This window comes from Rhinopithecus roxellana, chromosome 12 (assembly GCF_007565055.1).
Source record: "Rhinopithecus roxellana isolate Shanxi Qingling chromosome 12, ASM756505v1, whole genome shotgun sequence".
Classification (NCBI taxonomy): Eukaryota; Metazoa; Chordata; class Mammalia; order Primates; family Cercopithecidae; genus Rhinopithecus; species Rhinopithecus roxellana.
Window position 1 is genome coordinate 73,988,162 of NC_044560.1, and position 13,335 is coordinate 74,001,496.

Sequence of the window (13,335 nt, forward strand, 5' to 3'; positions counted from 1 at the left end):
TCTTCTCCCTCTCAACATTTCCAGCACAGAACATTTTTGGCATCACAAATAGGATTTGGAAACAAAAGTGTGCCCCTTTTTGACCAGAAGGACAGGGCTGGAGGCTCAGGGATTTCCCATATCCCAGGATGGGAACTCCCCCAATTCTCCTTCTTGTTGAGTAAATGGTCCAGGGGAACTGGCCTTTGTGAGAATTGGGAATCTAAATTAGTGCAATTTAAACCTTTGACTGTGCGTGAAGTGCTGCAGGGGATTCTGGTCAGCAAGGGAGATGCTGAGGGGTCATCCCAAAGTGGATGGTGTTTGCTTACTGCTTATAAATTAATTTATCGAGATACAGTCTGGTTGCTACAAGAGAAATGTAAGCTGAAAAAGGAAAATGCTAATCTGACTTCCAGACTGGCCCTGGCCCAATGCCAGTCAATGTCTTGACTGATCAAGCTCAAAGCTATCAGCCTTTTGCTGAAAAAAGCAGTTGTCCAGGCGGCCTGGTCAGGGTAAAACTGAAGAACTAGTCAACCGGGGCTTGAAGCAGGTAAAAACCCAGCTCCTATCTCAAAAATGGGAAATTAACCCTAGTGAAATTCAAGGACCTGCACAAAGTGTAAAATCCCTTGGTGTTGTATGGAATGCAAAGAAATAGTCCATTTTACCAAAAGCTAGAGCTAAAATACTAGAATTTGCAAACCCCACCACTAAGAAGGAGGCCCAGAAATGTACTGTCTTGTTTGGATTCTGGAGACATCATATTCCCCACCTAGGTAACATTTTACAACCTCTGCATGCAATCGCTGGAAAACGCTATGACTTTCACTGGGGAGAGAAAGACAGCATGGCGTTGGAACAAGCTAAACAAACAGTGCAACTGGCCCTGGATCTATGGCCCATACGGGATGGGCCAGTAGAACTCCAAGTAACTGTCCTAGATCAACATGCTAATTGGAGCCTTGGGCAGAAACAAGATGGGAAGAGGGTACTTTTCAGGGTTTGGACCCAGAAACTACCAGAGGCCGGAAAAGCTTATACCACTTTCAAGAAGCAATTGTTAGCTTGCTATTGGGCTTTGCTCCAAATGGAACACCTCTGCTTCAACCATGATGTTTTTATGAGGCCTGAAATTGCTATTATGACCTGAGACATGAGTTCCCCCAAAACCCACCAAACCCACACTCAAGAAAGTAGCATCATAAAATGGAAATGGGACATACAAAACCAGGCTAAGCCAAAACCAAAGGGGGTATTACTTTTACATGAGGATGGACAAAACTTGACAGTGCAGGAAACACTGAATAAGTTCTGCAGATACAGAGGGAAACACCACCCCGTGATGCCTGTCAAATGGGGCATATCCTTTGAAGAACTAAGCCCAGAGGATCAGAAATATGCTTGGTTTCCTGTTGGATCCACCAAATACATTGGTGGGACCTGATGCTGGAAGGCTGTGGCTTATAATCCTCTTAAAAACATAAGCATTTCTGATGAAGGAAGGGGTGGGAGCATTCAGTTAGCTGAACTGGTAGCCATCCTCTAAGCTATTCAGGAGGAGACCAGAGGGATTTGTCACTTGTATACCAACTCTTGGTCAGTAGCAAATGGTCTTACCACCTGGGTGCCCCACTGGCAATGAAATAAATGGCTAATTGGGAATAAAGAGGTTTGGTGAGAACAATACTGGTAAGGTATCTGAATCCTGGTGCACACTACCATTATCACTGTGTTCCATGTTTGGTTTTGTTGTTGTTGTTGTTGTTGTTGTTTTTTCTAGCCCTTTCACCAAACTGAAGTGCAGTGATGCAATCTCAGCTCACTGCAACCTCTGCCTCCCAGGTTCATGAGATTCTCCTGCCTCACCCTACCAAGTAGCTGGGATTACAGGCATGGGCCGTCATGCCCAGCTAATTTTTTTTTTAAGACTCAGTCTCATTCTGTTGCTAGGCTGGAGTGCAGTGGCGCTATCCGGGCTCACCACAACGTCCACGTCCCAGGTTCAAGCAATTCTCCTGACTCAGCCTCCCGAGTAGCTGGGACTACAGGCTCGCACCACCATGCCCAGCTCATTTTTGTATTTTTTGTAGAGACAGGGTTTCATCATGTTGGCCAGGATGATCTCAATCTCTTGACCTTGTGATCCACCCATCTCGGCCTCCCAAAGTGCTGGGATTACAGGCATGAGCCACTGCGTCCGACCCTGTTTTCCATGTTGATGCTCAGGCATCTCTGCTTTCTCTTGACAGACTATTTAATCAGCAGAAAGATCAACAGGTCAAAATTTCCACCATAACTGCAAACTTGAATGCAGGTAAATGGATTGCAACATGTTCAAGCCTTGCAATGAGAGGCATTCTAGCGTATGGTGGTATAATTGATAGCGATTACCAGGGAGAGTTAAAGGTCATTTTACACAATACCACTCCAGATTCTTTTGCTATAAAACCACAGAAGCTGGTTGCTCAATTGTTAGTGGTACCTTGTCCACAATCAACCCCTGAGGAAATCTCTGTCCAATAGAGTCTACATGCAGAACTGGGGGATTCAGCTCCCCTGGTACAGGTAGCTTAAATCCTGGAGTCAAAATATGGGTACAGCGTCCATCAGATCCCGATCCTAAGGCTGGTGACCTTGTAGCTATGAAAGCAGAAAATGAAGGCATAGTACCATTTCCTAAAGATGAAAAACAGTATCATGTTCCCCTCCATTTTTGTTATTACAGGGAATAACCTATCTACTAGTGGTCAGCACCTGTGTCTTTGTGTCTGAGGCCAAGAATAAATTCATCACCTGGGTAGCCACTGCTGCAACAGAAGCCAACTGCAATCTATGTTGGCTGTACGTCGAGTTGCCGGAGGCCGCCAAAAATGGGCAAACTTGGAGAATCATCCCTGACAGTATTTCTGAATGGCTATGTCGTTACCAATGGGGCCATAACAACAACAGTTGCAATCCAACCTGGACTTCCTTTGACCACACTAAAGAATCTATCTTTGCCAAGTCAGACAAAAGGTGAACGGCACCCTCACCTTGTATTGAAAGCTCTGGTATCCTGCCCAATAGTCCTGGAACCGTATATTTTGGAAACCTGCTGTGCTGGTGGCCGGATTCCATATAGCCCCTGCTTTGTCTGGAGGCCGTAAATGACTTCTCTAATGTTTCTCTGGGGTTTCTCCGGTCAATTGTCAACACATACTCCAAATCAACAATATTGCACCCAGTGAACCACAATCCCTTTTCCTATTTTAATAAGAAATTAGTACACTATGATTATGGTAGCTCCACTGCTGTCCCCAGGGGGGCCCTCTGTGTATGTAGATCCTATGGGTGCTGATACCTGCTGCCGCTTTTGCTGGGGAGATGTACTTGGGTGTGGTCATTAATTTCATTCACTATCCACGATAATATTCCCCTCCCCAGTAATCTAGATGCTTACAAACCTGGCTGGTTACAAATACGCTGGCCTCCCTGGCGGTGGTACCCTATCACAGTATTCTCCCCTGCTGTCTATACAATCCTGCTTCAGCAATAGATTAAAACATTTACCTTACATGTAGAAAAAGCTCTTAATGGTAGTAGCACTGGCCTTATGTTGTTATCAGATGAATTTGCTCAGCTGTGTACTGTTGTGTTGCAAAATCACATGGTATTAGAGATGCTTACCAGAGCCCAAGGAGGGGTTTGGGCCTTACTGCATACTGAATGTGGTGTGTATATACCTGGCAAGTCTCACAATATTACTCTGCTTGCAAAGCCATGTTGGGTTTAATTTTTATTAATTGTGCTTTTAATTCTCCTGTGCTTACCTCGTGTCTGTAATCTATATCAACTGTGTGTTCCCCATATATCTGTGAGGGTATTTTAATACAATTGAGTATCCAACTGAGGCCAAATGTAGTGGAAAAGTTAAATATTAAATTTGAACTCAATTGAACATGGACACAAACAATGGTCACCAAGTCTCGGAACAGGTTGTGTGAGTCCCTTTAGGCATTCATCCAGCGTTGTCTCAGAGAAATTTCTATTTCAAACTATTTCTATATGTTAGTTATTTAAAAACAATAGCCAAGCACAAAAACAAGTTAATCTTTTTACACGTGTGAGCCACCATGCCCGGCCTTGGATGGGGTTTTTGTGGGTGCTTTTTTGTTTTGGATGCTGTTGTTTCTTTCGGTTTGTTTGTTTTTCTTTCAATGGTCAGGTCCATCTTCTGTAGGCTGCTGCAGTTTGCTGGGGGTTCACTTCAGGCCCTATTCATCTGGTTTACTCCTGTGCCTGGAGATGTCACTCAAGAAAGTTGGAGAACAGCAGAGTGTCTGCTCCCTCCTCTGTGATCTCTGCCCTCAAGAGGCACCAACCTGATGCCAGTAGGATCGCTCCTGTATAGGGTGTCTGACAAGCCCTGTTGAAGGGTCACCAGGGGATAGCACGGGGAGCAGAACCCATTTAATGAAGCACTTTGACTGTTCCTTTGTGGAGGGGGGTGTTTTGCTGAGGAGAAACCCACTCATTTGGGCTGCCCAAATTCCTCAGAACTAGCAGGAGGAAAGGCTAAGTCTGCTGGTCCACAGGGACCGCAGCCACCCCTCCCGCTAGGGGCTCAGGCCCAGAAACATCAGAGTTCTGTCCCTGAGCCTCTGGCTGGAGTTGTTGGAGTTCCTGCAGGAAGGCCCTGCCCAGTGATGAGGGACGGGTCAGGCCTCAAGAGACATTCTGGCCACAGTCTGGAACAACTAGTGTGTTGGGCTGTGGGGGACACCTCTTGAGACCAAGCTATCCAGTTTCCCTGGATCTAGCAGGGGAAAAGTGCGGCCAGGAGCTATGGAGATGGCTGCTGCCCTTTCCCCACCCAGGGAGCTTAGCCTGTTAGGCCATTTCAAGTCCCAGTGCTGGCTGCTGTCCCTCCCCCAAGAAGCTCAAACAGTTGAGACAGCAGCCAGCTGCAACTGTGGTGCTGGTCACCCCTCCAGTGGGAACTTGGCAGGCTTAAGCACATTCTAGCTCACAGGCTGCTGAGAATCTGCTCAGCTCCAGGGTTGTGTCAGGCATAATAAGTTCCTCTTCAAAGGGTAACTTCCTTGTTCTTTGTTCTCAAAATCAACTTCCTTGTACCTTCCCGCTCCTAGCTACCTGCTCTGTAAACATCTCTTCTCCCCTTCGCAATCTGTAACCCACATTTCTTCCTTATTTGGAAGAAGTGCTCCTCGCTCCTAGTTACTTGCTCTGTAAACAACCTTCCTGCCAGTCTCGATTTAAAATAGCCATCGAGTTAGTTTATATTGTGCGGTCTGACTCCAGCCAAAGAGGGCAAGACACAGAAGTAGGGACTGTGTTAGGGATAAAAACCCCTTCCCTCCCTTGTATGCTGTGCTCTCACAACAGCCAGAGACATGACTGGCACCCTTCTGCAGAAGTAAATTTGCCTTGCCTTGCTGAGAATTTCCTTGTTTCAGTGCTCTTTTTCTTTGCAACTCTCAGCTTTGTGACTCTGAGCTCTTGTTTCCAACACTTGGGACCTTAGGCTCCAGTGGTGTGGGTTCATGAGTGGAATCTTCTAATCCATGGGTTGCAAGTTTCATGGAAAAAGCACAGTCTCCCAGGATGGGTAGCACGCTCACTCACTGCCTCCCTTGGCTGGGTGGTCGGGGCTCCCCAGGCCCATGTGGGTGTCAGGTGGGCTGCGCACCACACTGCTCTTCCTTCCTCTCCATGGGTCACGCCAGCCACCTAGTCAGTTCTGATGAGAGAACCTGGATACTTCAGGTTGTGGTGCAGGATGCACAAACTATTATAGTTCTTTTTTATGGGATGCTGCTTCTAGTCAGCTGTCTTGGCTCTGCCCCCAGCAATTTTTCTTTGAAAGTCTAATATAATTCAGCCGTGAATCCACCTAGTTCTGAACTTTTTTTTTTTTCTTGGTTGACAATTTTTAAAAATTATTATTTCAATCTCACTTTTTGTTATTAGTCTGTTCAGAGTTGTTTTTTAATCTAGGAGTGTTGTACATTTGCAGGAATTTATTCATCTCCTTTAGGTTTTCTAACTTGTGCACATAAAGGTGTTCACAGTCACCCTGAATGATCTTTTGTATTTCTGTGGCATGGGTTGCAATATCTTGTGTTTCATTTCTAATTGAGCTTATTTGGATCTTCTCTCTTCTTGGTTAATGCTGTTAATGGTCTATCAATTTTGTTTATCTTTCCTAAGAGCCAGCTTTTCATTTCATTTATGGTTTGGATTTTGGTGGTGGTGGTTTCAGTTTCATTGAGTTTTGCTCTGATCTTTGTTATTTCTTTTCTTCTGCTGGGTTTGGGTTTGGCTTGTTCTTATTTCTCTAGTTCCTTGAGTTGTTATCTTACATTGTCTACTTATGCTCTTTCAGACTTTTTTTGATGGAGGCTCTTGATGCTATGAACATTCCTTTTACCACCACTTCTGCTGTATCCCAGACGTTTTGATAGGTTGTGCCATTATTATTGTTCCATTCAAAAAATTTTTTAATTCCCATCTTGATTTCATCCAATGATCATTCAGAAACGGGTGGATCTTAAATTTATATTTAATTTAATTTCCATGGTTTTATTTAATTTCTAAAATTTATTTAATTTCCATGTATTTGCATGGTTTTGATGGTTCATTTGGAGTTGATTTTCAATTTTATTCCACTGCAGTCTGAGAGAGTAGTTGATATAATTTTGACTGTCTTAAATTTATTGCAACTTGTTTTGTGGCCTATCGTATGTCTATCTTGGAGAATGTTCCATGTGCTGATGAATAAAATGTATATTCTGCAGTTGTTGGGTAGAATGTTCTGTAAGTATTTGTCAAGTCCATTTGTTCTAGGATATAGTTTAAGTCCGTTGTGTTTTTTGTTGTTATTGTTGACTTTCTGTCTTGATGACTTGTCTAGTGCTGTCAGTAGAGTATCGAAATTCCCCATTATTACTGTGTTGCCATTTATCTCAGTTCTTAGGTCTAGTAGTGATTGTTTTATGAATTTGGGAGTTCCAGTGTTAGGTGCATATATATTTAGGATTGTGATATATTCCTGTTGGACTAGTCCTTTTATCATTATATAATGTCCCTTTTTGTGTTTTTTATTTTTACCTGTTTTTGCTTTAAAGCCTGTTTTGTCTGATGTAAGAATGACTACCCATTTATAAGTATGTTATCTTTGACAAAGTTGATGATAACAATCAATTGGGAAATAACTTCTTATTCAATAAATGGTGCCGAGATAATGGACTAGCCATATGCAGAAGTTTGAAACTGGACCTCTATCTCTCGCCATGTACAAAATTAACCTAACGTTGATTAGAGACTCAAATATAAAATCTAAAACTGTAAAGTCCCTAGAAGAAAACCTAGGAAATACCATTCTGCACATAGGTTTTGACAAAGATTTCATGATGCTGACTCTCAAAGCAACTGCAACAAATACAGAAATTCACAAGCAGGACCTAATTAAACTTAAGAGCTTCTACACACTGAAAAAAACCATCAATAAAGTAAATAGACAACCTGCAGAATGAGAGAAAATATTTGAAAACTATGCATCTGGGCTGGGCGCGGTGGCTCAAGCTTGTAATCCCAGCACTTTGGGAGGCCAAGACGGGCGGATCACGAGGTCAGGAGATCGAGACCATCCTGGCTAACCCAGTGAAACCCTGTCTCTACTAAAAAATACAAAAAAAAAAAAAAAAAAAAAAAAACTAGCCAGGCGAGGTGGCGGGCGCCTATAGTCCCAGCTACTTGGGAGGCTGAGGCAGGAGAATGGCATAAACCCGGGAGACCGAGCTTGCAGTGAGCTGAGATCTGGCCACTGCACTCCAGCCTGGGCGACAGAGCGAGACTCCGTCTCCAAAAAAAAAAAAAAAAGAAAACTATGCATCTGAAAACGGTCTAATATCCAGAATCTATAAAGAAACATAAACAAATCAACAAGCAAAATATAAACAACCAATTAAAGAATGAACAAAGACATCAACAGACACATCTCAGCTGGGCGCTGTGGCTCACGCCTGTAATCCCAGCACTTTGGGAGGCTGAGGCAGGTGGATCTCGAGGTCAGAAGTTTGAGACCAGCCTTGCCAACATGATAAAACCCCATCTCTCCTAAAAATACAAAAATTAGCCAGGCGCGGTGGTGGGTGCCTGGAATCCCAGCTACTTAAGAGACTGAGGCAGGAGAATCGCTTAAACCCAGGAGGTGGAGGTTGTAGTGAGCAGAGATCCTGCCACTATACTCTAGTTTGGGTGACAGAGCAAGACTCCATCTCAAAACAAAAACCAGACACTTCTCAAAAGAAGACATACACAAAGCCAAAGAGCACATTTAAAAATGGTAAACATGGAAGAAGCGTAAGAGGGACCGGATTGTTATCGCTGGCCCAGTGTCCCCGGAGCTTGTGTGCGATACAGAGGGCACCTCGGAAGCTGAGGCAGCTGGTACTTGACGGAGAGGATGGCGCTGGTGACCATAGTCTCCCAGAAGAAGCAGATAAAGCGGAAGGCTCCCCGTGGCTTTCTAAAGCGAGTCTTCAAGCTACAGAAGCCTCAACTTCGTCTGGAGAAAAGTGGTGACTTACTGGTCCATCTGAACTGCTTACTGTTTGTTCATCGATTAGCAGAAGAGTCCAGGACAAACGCTTGTGAGAGTAAGTGTAGAGTCATTAACAAGGAGCATGTACTGGCTGCAGCAAAGATAATTCTAAAGAAAAGCAGAGGTTAGAAGTCAAAGAATATATTCTTGAAAGTTATTATGATGCTTTCTTTTGGGCGGTAACAGATCATAAAGACTTTTTTACACATCAATTTGGGATTATTAAATATTGGCTATAAGTAAAAAATAAATAAATAAATAAAAATGGTAAACATTACAATTATTAAAGAAATGCAAATGAAAACCACAATGTGATATTGGTCAGGTTGCAGAGCAAAGGGAATGTAAGTTAGTTCAGCCACTGTGGAAAGAGCAGTGTGAAGATTTCTCAAATAACTTTAAACCATTTGACACAGCCATCCTGTTACCAGGTATATACCAAAAGGGATATAAATCATTCTACTATAAAGATACATGCACACATATGTTCACTGTAGCCCTTTTGACAATAGCAAAGATATGTAATCAATCTACATGCCCATCAACAGTTGACTGAATTAGAAAAACGTGGCACATGTACACCATGGAATACAAGTCAGCCATAAAACAGAGTAAAATTACGTCCTTTGCAGCAACATGGATACAGTTGGAGGCCATTATTATAAGCAAATTAATGCAGGAATAGAAAACAAAATACTGAGTATTCTCACTTATAAGTTGAAGCTAAACATTGAGTACACACAACTCAAAGAAGAAAACAATAAATAACCAGGGTCTACATGAGAGTAGAGGGTGTGAGGAGGGTGAGGATCAAAAATCCACCTATCTGCCAGGCATGGTGGCTCACGCCTGTAATCCCAGCACTTTGGGAGGCTGAGGCGGGCGGATCACCTGAGGTCAGGAGTTCGACACCAGCCTGGCCACCATGGTAAAACCTTGTCTCAAAATACAAAAATTGGGCCAGACGCAGTGGCTCATGCCTATATTCCCAGCACTTTGGGAGCCCGAGGCAGGCAGATCACAAGGTCAGGAGTTCGAGACCATTCTGGTTAATATGGTGAAACTTGGTCTCTATTAAAAACACAAAAATTAGCCGAGCATGGTGGCATGAACCTGTAATCCCAGCTACTCAGGAGGCTATGGCAGGAGAATCACTTGAACCTGGGATGCAGAGAGGTTGCAGTGAGCCAAGATGAGGCCACTGCACCCCAGCCTGGGCAACAAGAGCAAAACTCCATCAAAAAAAAAAAAAAAATCTACCTATCAAGCTCCATGCTCACTATCTGGCTGATGAAATAATGTGTACACCAAACCCCAGTGACATGCAATTCACCCATTTCACAAACCTGCACATACACCATTGATCCTAAAATAGAAATTGAAGAAAACAGCACAAATAAAATAAAATTCAGAAATTGCATAGATGGAACAACAATGATTTTAAAAAGAGCTTTTTTGGTTTTCAAAAATATGGATGTTAATAGATGTTCTGGATCTTTAGCCTCATCTTGGACCATGAAGAATGGAAAACGAATGTCAGGGGTGATGGAGCAGAGACATCCCTAAGGGCTTCATGAAGCTGCCATACTGGCCCAGGTATGCCTAACTCCCACGTTTTTGTGTTAAAAAAAAAAAAAAAAAAAATTAACTTAGGTGTTTTAAGTCAGTATGGATAGATCTCAATTATTCATAGCTGAATAAAGGAAAATGAGCTGTTGAACTTGAACAAAAAATAAGATATTTTGGGCCGGGCGCGGTGGCTCAAGCCTGTAATCCCAGCACTTTGGGAGGCCGAGACGGGCGGATCACGAGGTCAGGAGATCGAGACCATCCTGGCTAACACGGTGAAACCCCGTCTCTACTAAAAATACAAAAACTAGCCGGGCGAAGTGGCGGGCGCCTGTAGTCCCAGCTACTCGGGAGGCTGAGGCAGGAGAATGGCATGAACCCGGGAGGCGGAGCTTGCAGTGAGCTGAGATCCGGCCACTGCACTCCAGCCCCGGCGACAGAGTGAGACTCTGCCTCAAAAAAAAAAAAAAAAAAAAAAAAAAAAAAAAGATATTTTGAAAAATTTACTCCAGTTACAATTTACCAATAACAATTACAGCTCTTTGCCAGGTGTGGTGGCTCCCTCCTGTAATTTTAGCATTTTGGGAAGCCGAAGCGGACAGATCTCCTGAGGTCAGGAGTTTGAGACCAGCCTGGCCAACATGGTGAAACACCATCTCTACTGAAAACACAAAAATTAGTCAGGTGTGGTGGGGTGCACCTGTAATCCCAGCTACTTGGGAGGCAGAGGCAGGAGCTTAACTTGAACCTGGAAGGTGGAGGTTGCAATGAGCCGAGATCATGCCACTGCATTCCAGCCTGGGCTTGGAAAAGAAATGTGAAGTGACATCTTCTGTGATGTGTTGTAAGGAACTGAAAAGTTAAATAATATAGTTTTGATTTATGAACAGATTTAGAGACAAATGGAATATAAAATTCAAACATAGTATGAAATATATATGAAATGTGGTGTATGACAGATGCAGCAGTAGTGAAATAGGAGATGTGGGCTCAATGTGTCTCACTGGAGACTGAAGCTCACAAATATGCAGTGAGGACCTTGTCTCCCAATGTTTTATTTTTGCACATCTGATGTTTCCACATGTGCAGAGAAGATGTTTAATATTTGACTGTCTTTGGCTATGGTCTGATGGATGAGTTTCTCCTGACTCAATACACATTGTAACCTGTTCTCAGAGTTCACAGTATATGTCTCTTGGTGAACGTAGATGTTACTACTGTCTGGAAAGGTTGACCATCTACAGCAGACACTCTTGCTCTGTTTGGGAACAGGCACATATTGTTTCTGTAGTTATTTTCAGTTGGTGAATTTTCTGGGGGACTGCCCCATGCCCTTGTCCCACATAAGGTAATTGTCTTAAAGCAGTTCAGGAAGAACAACTTTGTGTAGACTCTGGAATGGGCTGCTTCAAAGTAGGATACTCTATATAACCTATATTCTAATATGCAACCAACAGAAGACAGTACACTTTTTCTTTTTTTTTTTTTTTTTTTTTTTTGTTTTTGTTTTTTAGAAAAAAACTTTTGGAGAAAATAGGCAAGGCATGGTGGCTCATGCCAATAATCCAAGGACTTTGGGAGGCCATGACAGGAGTATCACTTGAGGCCAGGAGTTTGAGATCAGGCTGGGCAACATAGGGAGACTTTGTCTCTCTCTATAAAAAAAAAATTAATAGGGCATGTTGACATGCAACTACAGTCCCACCTACTCAGGAGGCCAAGGCAGGAAGATCACCTGAGTTCAGGAGTTCCAGGCTACAGTGAGCTATAATCACACCACTGCACTCAAGCCTGAGTGACAAAGTAAGATGTTGTTTATAAAAAAAAGAAACAAATAAAGATTCTTTGTTATAAGAAATAAAACTGATACTTACCTGGCAGGAGAGATACCATGATCACGAAGGTGGTTTTCCCAGGGCGAGGCTTATACATTGCACTCCGGATGTGCTGACCCCTGCGATTTCCCCAAATGTGGGAAACTCGACTGCATAATTTGTGGAAAAAAAAATAAAATAAAAATAAAAATAAAAATAAAATAAAAAAAAGAAATAAAACTGGCCGGGCGCGGTGGCTCAAGCCTGTAATCCCAGCACTTTGGGAGGCCGAGATGGGCGGATCACGAGGTCAGGAGATCGAGACCATCCTGGCTAACACGGTGAAACCTCGTCTCTACTAAAAATACAAAAACCTAGCCGGGCGAGGTGGCGGGCGCCTGTAGTCCCAGCTACTCCGGAGGCTGAGGCAGGATAATGGCATAAACCCGGGAGGCGGAGCTTGCAGTGAGCTGAGATCCGGCCACTGCACTCCAGCCCGGGCGACAGAGCAAGACTCCATCTCAAAAAAAAAAAAAAAGAAAAAAAAAAGAAATAAAACTAATCTTTTTTTTTTTTTGAGATGGAGTCTCGCTCTGTGGCCCAGGCTGGAGTGCAGTGGCCGGATCTCAGCTCACTGCAAGCTCCGCCTCCCGGGTTTTACGCCATTCTCCTGCCTCAGCCTCCCGAGTAGCTGGGACTACAGGCGCCGCCACGTCGCCCGGCTAGTTTTTTGTATTTTTTAGTAGAGACGGGGTTTCACCGTGTTAGCCAGGATGGTCTCGGTCTCCTGACCTCATGATCCGCCCGCCTCAGCCTCCCAAAGTGCTGGGATTACAGGCTTGAGCCACCGCGCCCAGCAATAAAACTAATCTTAAGAGGATGTTCTATAATGTAAATTAACAGATGTCTTATGCCTATATTGAAACTTTTGTTTGTTTATTTGTTTGTTTTTGAGACAGAGTCTCACTCTGTTGCCCAGGCTGGAGTGCAGTGGTGTGATCTCGCCTCACCCGCAACCTCTACCTCCCGGGTTCAGCTGTAATCCCGGCCACTCAGGAGGCTGAGGCAGGAGAAATAACATGGTGAAAGTACCAATAAACATGGTGAAATACCATCTCTACTAAAAATACGAGAATCAGCCCGGCATGGTGGCACACACCTGTAGTCCCAGCTACTTGGGAGGCTGAGGCAGAAGGATCACTTGAACCGGGAGGTGGAGGTTGTAGTGAGCCAAGATTGCATCACTGAACTCCAGCCTGGGGGATGGAGTGAGGCTCTTTCCAAGCAAAAAAAAAAAAAAAAAAAAAAGAAGAAGAAGAAAAAGAAAAAAGAGGCTGGGCGCGGTGGCTCAAGCCTGTAATC

At 43.7% G+C, this 13,335-nt stretch overlaps 1 protein-coding gene and 1 pseudogene across 2 annotated transcripts; both read left to right on the plus strand.

Annotated features, from left to right (window-relative positions):
- The first annotated feature begins 8,452 nt into the window (after nucleotides 1–8,452).
- On the plus strand, nucleotides 8,453–8,719 carry LOC104672968 (centromere protein W-like). 2 transcript variants are annotated; one of them, XM_010376838.1, is made up of 2 exons: nucleotides 8,453–8,578; nucleotides 8,619–8,696. In XM_010376838.1, the coding sequence occupies exons 1-2, from the start codon at nucleotides 8,453–8,455 to the stop codon at nucleotides 8,694–8,696; spliced, it is 204 nt and encodes a 67-aa protein (XP_010375140.1). The 2 variants fall into 2 exon arrangements, with proteins under 2 accessions (XP_010375140.1, XP_010375139.1); XM_010376837.2 differs by having other exon boundaries at nucleotides 8,453–8,719.
- Nucleotides 8,720–12,025: 3,306 nt separating this feature from the next.
- Nucleotides 12,026–12,163, plus strand: LOC115892430 (annotated as a pseudogene).
- The last annotated feature ends 1,172 nt before the right edge of the window (nucleotides 12,164–13,335 follow it).

Coding starts and splice junctions, on each gene's coding strand:
- LOC104672968 (XM_010376837.2), top strand. CDS start 8,453: ATGGCGCTGGTGACCATAGTCTCCCAGAAGAAGCAGATAAAGCGGAAG.